Raw genomic sequence first — 10553 nt, 5'->3', positions numbered from 1 at the left:
GACATATATGCATAGTATCCACTAGTCAGCTCGGATGGGATGATATGCATAGTATCTTTGTCGAGAAACCTAATTAATCATGTTTAATGAAGTCTTCTTCTCAATACATTTTTTTCTTAATTATTAAGACTCAAATTTAATATTTTACTTAAGTGAACCGAACCTAATTTTGCTTTTATCAATGATATTTTGTTTTGGATAACTTATTTTGCTTCTATATATTTATGGCCCATAAAATTAAATTAATAAATATATTAATGACGAGAGATTAAAATAATTATAGTCAATACAATTATCTTAAAAAAAGAGTATAATGGGAGTAATTTTGAAATATATATATATATATATATATATATATATATATATATATATGTGTGTGTGTGTATTTAAAAATATTAAATAAATTAACTAATTTCTTTTAAACTTGTGTATTAACTAATTGAGTCTGATAAAAAAGATCATAATATACAATTTTATAATAATTGTATATATTCAGTAAAAAAAATCTATATATAACAATAAATGAAATTTATATCCTATATTCAATGCATATATATTAGTATGATACATATGACATTCTTAATGAATATAGAAAGAAGAAATATTATGAATATAATTATTTCATGAATGTCTATTATTTATTGGATTTAATTTATATCCCCTAATAAGGATACAATGTGATTACTTTCCTCAATTTTTATTCTTTCTTTTTTATTTTTACTTTATTTTTCCTATACCAAACGCAGTGCATCAGCTTTTAGCATCACTTCAGTTTTTTAAAGGGTGTAATTTCTGTCTTGCTGAGTATATGTATGTCCTTACTTTGTGCTTAGCATCGTATCGTAATTAATCTTTTCTTTGTTTTTCCTTACTTTCAGATAGAAAGTACACTCGGCCATGTCTACTACCGGTAATGTTCTGGCTTCCACTCCAACGCCAAGGTATTATATTCTTTCAGACATTCGAACACACCCTTTGTTTAGAATATATTGAAGCATATTCAGTTTGTTGAGCAGAGTCTTTGTGAGTGTTGAAAATTCTCAACCGTGTTCAATTCCTATGGATAAAAGAAAATTGTTAGTTTTTGTTAGCAGAAGGATCAAATCCGTGACCTTTATCTCCTTTCCTTCCTTCTTAACCATCCAATCAATCTTATATCTCCAATTTCTCAATCATGGTGTAACCTTGCATTCTCAGTCTTGAACTGATTTGTGATGACCAACATCTGTTTTTGGCTTTGATCAAGTCTATGCAACTTGTCATTTTTTTTATGTTTTTGCCATGTCATCGGATTTTTCGTCACATATTAGAAATAAGTTTGACTGTTGGAGCATCATACCCTGTTCTTGCAACAAGCTTTACTTATCTCTCTTGTTTATGCAAAATTACTAGGGGAAGTTTTGTGATTTTAACACTAGGTTAAATATGATTTTAGTTCCTCAATTTTAGGGTCTGTCCTTTTTAGTTTCCTAAATTAAAATTTATATTTTTAGTTCCTCAAATTTGCAAAATGTGTTTTTTTAATTCCTCGTGGCTAATTTTGGGCAGTTTTGATGCATAATTTGTGTCGGTTTTTTACTCCCAAAATTTGGGAGACTAAAACATATTATATCTGCTCAGGTTATTTGAAAATTTCAAGTTGTTAACTTCACGGTTAAAGCTGTTTGTTTACAAATTGAATGATTCTATATCGTGGTCGTGGTTGCAGTTCCTGTTTTGTTACAATCCTTTACATTGCGGTTGTGATGCACTTGTGGTGACTGTAAAAACCTTTATGTTACCACCACAATTGTGATTGTGAAAAACCATGCTTCAAATTGTATCGATCTTATTTTCACCTATTTGGCTTATTTTCTGTAGTGATCTGCTTTCATTACTGTTTTTATTATTCACCTAATTGAGTTTGGGATTCCAATCTTTCAGAGAGTTTTTCAGATATTTACTCTTTCTTCTATGCTAGTTAACTATCTAATCTCAATCAATTTATCAAATTTCGATCCGTATTTGGTTCAAATGGATTTAGGCTTATTTCATTTATGCTCTTGGTTCTCCCATTTTTGTAAGTGTTTGACTCCGCTAATGCCCATATCTACTATTTCTGAGCCAATGTTCAAAGTCATACCTAATTGAGTTTGGATTATGTCTAATTATTGGAGGATTTTTTTCTAATTTCTGGTAACTTTGCTTATGTGACCTTGTTGTGCAGGGTTAATAAGGATGGAAAGTGATAGTACCTAACGTATGGGGGTAAAAGTAAATAGATAATAATAACTTGTGTTAAACTTTCATAATAGGATGGGTAAGAATGGAGAAGAGTTTCCTGATTCATTTTTCAACCAAGAGTTGGCAGCTCACTTCAAATTATTTGTTATGTGCTTCTATATTGGTTGGTTAAATCTTAATAACTAATTAACCATGATATAGTCCCTTTCTCTGCTTTTAAGATAACTACGACAAACCCCTCAATTTAAAGACAACCATTATGATGTTAAATCTATTTTCTTTTACAGTAAAATGAAACTTTCTGTAGACATTTTTTTGGTTCGGTCTAGTTTAATGACGTTGCATTTCCTGTAAAAAAAATGAAATTGAATTTAACATCTTTTTAACATTTTTTTGGTCAACTCTGGCTAAAACATTCCTTTTAGAGTATTACAAATTGGCCCAGGGGAAAAATAGTGAAATAAATTGGTATCCTTGTTTATATTTTTCTAATAATCATATATAGTAAATTGTTACCTGCCATGGTACAAAAACTGTCATGCTTGTGATTGGAACATTTTCTGCCTTTCCTGCATATGATGCAGTATTTTGAATTGTCTGTGATATTGGAATTTGGAAGCAAAAAGAGATTAAACAATCTAATGATGGAGATAATTTAATTTTTTTAATTTGGGCAATGGAGTTATTTATTTCCAAGCAATGCTACTCTAATAATGCTTTAGAATTGCATTTAGGCAGCTACCATTAATGGTAATATCCGAGGTTTCAAATGGTTCAGTGATTTCAAAGTTACATTCAGCACAGTTTTGTGGGGCACTAGTACCATCTTTTCATACACTGTTTTAAGTACTTCTCAATTTTTCTGCTTTTCATAGTCTTGGAACTAGTGCATGCATGATTCACACCCTTTCTCCTGCGCTCCCAAGTTCCAATTATGTGACTTCCAAGTTCTCTATTGCCTCTTTTTCTTCTCAGGCTATTAGGCAAAGTGGCATTGGTCACAGGTGGAGCATCTGGAATTGGAGAAAGCATTGTGCGTCTCTTCCATATCCATGGTGCTAAAATTTGTATAGCTGATGTGCAAGACAATCTTGGAAAGCAGATCTGTGAATCCCTTGGCGACGAAGCAAATGTTGTTTTTGTCCATTGTGATGTTACAGTAGAGGATGATGTTTCCCATGCAGTGAACTTCACTGTGGGTAAATTTGGCACCCTTGACATCATAGTCAACAATGCTGGAATCTCCGGATCGCCTTGTCCTGATATCCGCGATGCAGACTTATCAGAATTCGATAAGGTGTTTAGTATAAACGCAAAGGGAGTGTTTCATGGGATGAAGCACAGCGCTCGAGTTATGATCCCAAACAAGAAGGGCTCAATCATTTCTTTAAGCAGTGTAGCAAGTGCCTTAGGTGGCATAGGAATACATGCATACACAGGATCCAAACATGCTGTTTTAGGGCTCACAAAGAGTGTTGCAGCTGAATTGGGGAAGCACAGTATAAGAGTGAATTGTGTGTCACCTTATGCTGTTGCAACAGGTTTGGCTTTAGCCCATTTGCCTGAGGATCAGAGAACTGAGGATGCTTTGGCCGGTTTTCGCGATTTTACCGGGAGAATGGCCAACTTGCAGGGGGTAGAGTTAACTACTCATGATATAGCTAATGCTGTGCTCTTCCTTGCTAGTGATGAAGCAAGATATATAAGTGGAGAGAATCTCATGGTTGATGGTGGCTTCACGAGTGTAAATCACTCACTCCAAGTTTTTAAATGATTAATGGTATTTCAAAGTTTGTTTGCAGTTTGAGACATTACAATCAACAAGTCTACTACAAGGATTTTCTGTAGACATACAAATAATATGAATTCACAAAAAAACACTAATAATATGAAAATTATCGTCCAAAGTATGCTTTTTTATCCTTAAATTCTAGTATGTTAAGATCACATAACACTTCAAACTAAATTCATGTGAAATTTAATTCCATGAAACCTAGAAAGGACATGTTCATTGTCTTGTGTGATTTAACTATTTTGATGTGAAAGGGAATATTCATCAAATATTCCAAATTTAGTGTTCTCATATTCTTTACCAACATTTGCGGATAAAAAAAGGGTTAAAATATAATTTTTGTATTCTTATTTTCTTAAATATGTAATTTTAGTTCTTTTATTTTTTTAACTGCGATATTTCATCACTGGCTTTTAAAAAATTGTGATTTTAGTCTTATTTTTAATCCAGACATTTCATTCCACGCTTTTAAGAAAATTTACAATTTTAGTCTTTGTTGTCAATTAGAAATGTTGACCGGCACATGTATATTTATTATTCACATGACAAATATATTTGTTTAAAATTATTTAATTGCTAATAAGTTTAATTTATTAAAATAAAAAATTTAAAAAGTACATAGTCAACTCTAAAATTGAAAAATAAGACTAAAATTGTATATTTCTTAAAAAGTGAGACACAAGATGTCTAAATTAAAAAATAAAAAGACTAAAATTATGATTTTTTTAAAAATGGGAGACAAAATGTATCAATTTAAAAATAGAGAGATTAAAATAACATATTTTAAAAAAATAGGAGATAAAAATTACATTTTAGTCTAAAAAAACATGATTTGAATTCTTTATACTGTTTGCTTGTAATCCAAAGAGCATGGCATGCATAAGAAATACTGAAGATACTAAAGAAACAACAAACAATAACTATTAATTGGTTAGTTAATGTTTTTCTGAAACTAAGCAATAAGGTTTTGTAAAATTTTCTAAGAAAAAAAATTAGACTTAGAGATATTCATTAAATAAGATATAAGACCTCCAATAAATTTCGACGGACAAGAAAAAAAACATTGTTATTTCCATGTTACATATTTGTACGTTAGAGAAAATGATTTAATATGACAAAATGAATTAAATTATTTTTCTTTTCTTCCATTTATTTATAGATAATATCTTCCATTTATTTTCTACAATTAAATTGAGAAATCTTTTAACTTTCATTGTTTAATTGATAAAAACGAGAAAACCATACAATTTACAGGACGATTTTAATAAATTTATTACACTTGTTAATTGCTCTGAATACAAGCTGCAAGGTAAAGTGGTAAGAAAATCAAGGAGACACACAGACAGAGGGAAAGAGATTTAATCTAAATAATTAAGAAAAACGAATAAAGACATTAATCCTAGAAACAGCTTGGAACAACTATAGAAAAATTGATGGCAACAAAACAATTGTTAATCTTGATGTTACTAAGATCCTTTCCTTTAGCTACCTCACAAAAACAAAAAAGAAAAGGGAGGGGAGAACCTTCATTTTACTTTGTTCGTGTAATGATTCTGTGAGTTAGATCTATTAGGGCTTTCCTTGATTTTCTTACTTATTCGTCGTTGCTCTCGGGTAAGGAATCGATTGCTGCTACCTGCTCTTTCCTAGATATACTCCAGAGCCTACACAAGCAAAATTACAAATAAAAAAATATATGTGATCTGTGTAATAAGCTAGTCTGGTGTGGCTTTTCTGCATCAGATGTTTAATTCGATGGACAGATCAAAAGGGTTTAATTCAATCATAGTAGTGTAGGTCCTCGTGAAAGATTATTTGCATTCCTAAACTTAGAACTGATTATGGTACGAACTAAAACTATATATATGACTTCAAAATATGAATGAAATAAATATAAGTCTCTTTACGTGCCAACACATAAAATCAACTGCAGCATTCACGTTATGCAGCTTAATTGCCTAATTAGAAGTTGAGCTGCTCAAGCAAGCAACATATTTGTGGAGTAAAACATGAAGAGCAGCATTCATGTGAAATAAACCTTAAAATCTATTATCAAAGATGAACCTTCAAAAAAGCAGAGGGAAAAATTAACCTCACTTTATGTCCTCCTACTGAAATACAGAAGTAGGAGACATCAGGGATGGTCTTCTGAAATCTAATTAAACTGAAATCTCAAGTTGAAATTGTACCAAACCAAAACCAATTGCAACTTCTTAAATGACAGATTCACCAAAGGCAGAGATCTAAGCGTAGTTCACGCTTTTCAAAGCCCTCATCGACAATTCCCTGCAATAATTTTTTGGACCAAAACCAAATCGGACAGTAGATAAAACAAAACACAACAGATCTGATGAATAATAAAAGGGAAAGCAAATCATAAAATAATAGTAAAAAAAAAAGAATTACCTATCCAAAAAAGGGTTGTTAGCATAGAAATTTATAACAGCGTAAAAATAAATTTCTAAATGATGTCAAAAACAGGATCAAGAAAGAAGCACAATATATAACACATTTATTTAAAGACATTAAATGATACGTTTCATGCCATAGGACTGGCTGTATTATACTGGTCTTTTATAACTTTTTCAATCTTCTCTCATTTGGTAGGATTTTTTGGAGGATTCTCATTTGTAATAGAATTTAACTAATTTCTAGGTTGATAAATATTTTTTTATAACTGAATTACAAACTTATAAATTACAAGAAAGATTGTTATTTCATTCAACCCCTAGCCATAGACAATGTCCATATAAGATCATATATGCATCATGTAAATGTGGACAAAACCTAAAGTAGATGAAAAAAATGAGGGATTATGGTTCTATACATACCCAGTGTATAATTTTTTTACAAATTTCACCATCTCATGTTTCATAGGCTTTCATCAAAATATTTTAAATCGTCACTCAAAATCACAATCAAGAGTGGATAAAATTTAAAGTAATAATGAATTGTGAAATTACATGACGAATGTCTGACAATGAACCCTTTCCAAGGGAAGCTGATGTCCTATGAAATCAAGCACATCATCTATGAACTGAGATGCCAAACCCTGCAAAACAGAGAATATAATATGTACAGACAGGGAGATAGATATCAACTAAATGTTGCCAAATGAAATGGTGGATACATCCTTAACAGTAATACTAGGTTCCATTAATTCTCTTTATGCAAAGCATTAAACTGTTAATCATTAAACACACTGTTTACAATAGAAAACATCATACTTAAAACTTAATAGTGTAAATCCATGACTAATTGAATAATACAAACCAGATTTTTTCCATACTCAAAAGCAAGCATTGCAACTTCTGTTGTTTGGCCTGCAAGGATGGCTATTGCCTTGCAACTATTTGACATTAAAGACGCAGCCTAGTTGTAGTCTTTTGCATATAATATTCCATGCTGAAAATATAAACAATTATGAGAAGTCAATCTATCCATAGATAGGATATATCTCCACATTCTTAAGAATTAAGAGTGGTCTATAATTATGTGTTTGTGCAAGGGAAAATAAATGAATTTTTATAAAGAAAACATGAATTACTGATAGGATACACATTTTATAAAACAAAAGTTAACTTCCTAGCAACGAAAACACATGTACATAAATGACAGAAACAGACCCATGCATACCTACACTGTTGATAAGATGTTGTAGTCATCTGCATGGTCTCCCCAGTTACAAGATGCTCGACAACTTAAGCAAGCTACACCCACCATGTGACAGTATGTATGTAGAAAATATAACCTTAAAAATAATGAACAAATGGCATGTAGTATGCAGGCAAAAGGATTCACAACTTTATATATACCTTATTGCCCATTACAAAATTCAACGAACCAATACCACGTCTGGTATCTGCATCATCCAATACATCATCGTGAAGAAGGCTTGCCACCTGTGACAACATTATGTGAACATTATTTTGTACTAGTGATAATGAAAAAATATTCTTACAAGTGTATAAAGTGGCATTTTGACCATATACCTACCCCAATTAGGATACTAATACACGCAACTCATGCCTGGGACTAAAAATTTGAGGTGTGAAGTTTTCAGGATTGAATAATTGCAGGTGACCCAAAATAAGGACGGAGATAGGCTCTATCACAATATTGGAATTGAGAATAAACTTGACCTAATTCAACTCCAAAAACTAACTCAAGAGAGGAAGATATTATAACAGGTATTTTTCCCATATGCTAAATTGATTTGGGGTCTTAAAAATAATAACAATAATTATAATCTTAATTGACAGAACAAATGGAACAGTAAATTTAAGATCACACCAGCACGATTCTCATTTATCATATACAGTATATTTCAGTTTGTTAATATGACCAAACAAAAATAATAAAAAACTGTCTCTTCAGTGATCAACTACAAATTTATACATAAATGTAAGTTAGAAGATATTAATATCACTAAACTCAAGTGGTAAGAGTAAGATATCTATAGATCAGTCTCTGATTCAGAAGGATCTTTCTCATAGGCAGCAGAAGCAGAGAAACACAAATCTGGTCATAAAACCATTTTCCAAAAATCTGAAAGATCAGATACAGTGACTACAAGGGTTTATCAAAATGATATTTTTTAAATGAATAAAAGGAAAATAAAACTAGGAGACACATGATATTTGACCAAACAGAAAAAAGGAAACAGAGACAAAGGCTAATATTTGCAACAAATTTGTTTAGTTGTTTTGCATGTCTGAAATGAATATTACCTTTCTAGAGAAACAACAACAACTAAGCCTTATCCCACAAGGTGAGTAAGCTACATTGATCAAAGTCAAACAATGCCACTAGATTTTGTTGGTCTTCTCATTGGAGCCCCTGATTGTCTTCTCCTCACATGGCCAAGCCACTCTAAGCTAATAGATAGAGACAACAAACTCAATGCAGAGCTTTCTTCAGATTTATGACAAGCTGAAGTCCTTTCTTCAGTGTTAAAAAAAAGAATTCTTTCTTCAAACTTTTACTACCAGTTAATAAACAGTTCAGGTTTATTTTAACCCCCCTTATGAATTGTCATCATACAAGAGCCAAAGAATCACATAAAAAATTAACAGCAAGTCTACCAGTAAATAATGATGGTTGTAATCCAACTGTATTGGTATAACGAGAGATAGAAAGAAACCAATACAATCAATTGCAATATTCTATAGCGAAAAGTAAACAAAAAACCGTAGTTATAAGATCGAGCTAGCTGGTCTGACTGGAAATCAATCTGATGACTGATATGCTGACTCCAAAAAATCGACTCATCTTAGAACCGATACAGAACCGGTAAAAACAGTGCAAAACCAATTTGAATTGGTATTTTACAAAAAAAATCATTTTTTTAATTTAATCTAAAACACATATTTAAGGATTACTCATAGGTATACATTATTTTGCCAATTATTATTAGTTTTGTATCTTACATATAATTTTATCATTTATATTAATTTATTATTTTTTATATATTTATTTCTTATAATTTATTAATTTATATACCAATTCGATCACAGTTAAACCAATATACTATCAACTAGGGCTTTCACCGGTTCAACTACCAATCTGATTTTTAAAAAAATTATGAAAAACAGCACATCTTTTAGCTATTTTCAATATTGCTTGAAAAGAATAAACAAAATTAAACTAATAGACAGCAGAATAGGCAGCGAACGAAAGATAGAAATAAGTAAAATGTAAAGCAATATTGCAACAATCTCTTTACACATCCATATATGAACTTTATTGTGTGAAGTTAATGGCAGTCATATTATGAAACAAAGTATAAACATTAGATATCACCTAAATGAGGGCCATATTTACATGTATTCTAAAGCTAATATTATAAGCGGAATCATGAAAACATTATTTAATAAATGAAAAATTCTCGAGGACTTACATGAATCATCTCTGTTATTTCAGCTATGCGTTGTTGTCTTGAACGTACATCAACTGTCAAAGCACCTCCTAGCTCGATAGGAGGAGGCGCTTCGTGTATTGATAGATTTAATGCTGTTGACATTAAGAATAAAACCTGCAGAAACATCCGGTCATTAACATGAATCCTGTAAGCGAAAGAATCAAACAAGATTAACAATGAATTTTGCAGGAAAACAAAGACATAGAATAATAAATTATGAAGTACATTTTATCACCTTATACGCTCACATAGAAAGAAACATGGAGAAATAGTCAAACCTATCAGAGTTAATTAGCACCATGAAAGAATTAAGAATACTAGGAAGGCCTCCTGATCCCAGAAATATCAGAACAAGTAAAAAATAAGTTTGAATAGTAGCTATTGTTAAAAATATCCTTGTCCCTGACATAGAACAAACAATTATGGATGCCTTGTATTTGAGTGTTGCTAGGTGCACCTAGCATTATTGCTGGTGCACTCAACATTCTAAGAAAATAACAAAATTGTCCTTGTTTATCAAGTTGATCCGTTAGAGACTTCCGGATCAACTTGATCAGTAAGAGACTTCCGGATCAACTTGATCCGGAAGTTACGGATCAACTTGATCCATAAGAGGAA

General features: G+C 31.3%; 1 protein-coding gene and 1 pseudogene across 1 annotated transcript; one reads left to right on the top strand and one right to left on the bottom strand.

The window, feature by feature from the left end:
- The first annotated feature begins 789 nt into the window (after positions 1-789).
- LOC114374582 (xanthoxin dehydrogenase-like) lies at positions 790-4151 on the top strand. The gene is made up of 2 exons (XM_028332243.1): positions 790-941; positions 3199-4151. The coding sequence occupies exons 1-2, from the start codon at positions 898-900 to the stop codon at positions 3995-3997; spliced, it is 843 nt and encodes a 280-aa protein (XP_028188044.1). The 5' UTR covers positions 790-897; the 3' UTR covers positions 3998-4151.
- Positions 4152-6318: 2167 nt separating this feature from the next.
- Positions 6319-10264, bottom strand: LOC114375824 (annotated as a pseudogene).
- Between the last annotated feature and the right edge of the window lie 289 nt (positions 10265-10553).

The sequence above is a fragment of the Glycine soja genome, chromosome 11, assembly GCF_004193775.1.
Source record: "Glycine soja cultivar W05 chromosome 11, ASM419377v2, whole genome shotgun sequence".
Lineage (NCBI taxonomy): Eukaryota > Viridiplantae > Streptophyta > Magnoliopsida > Fabales > Fabaceae > Glycine > Glycine soja.
Note: the sequence above shows the minus strand (reverse complement) of the source record. Positions and strands in the feature narration are given on the sequence as shown.

Excerpts from the sequence above, each read along its gene's own strand:
- LOC114374582 (XM_028332243.1), top strand. The coding sequence starts at position 898 with ATGTCTACTACCGGTAATGTTCTGGCTTCCACTCCAACGCCAAG. Across the intron at positions 942-3,198 it reads GCTTCCACTCCAACGCCAAG|GCTATTAGGCAAAGTGGCAT; the intron begins GTATTATATTCT and ends TTTTCTTCTCAG.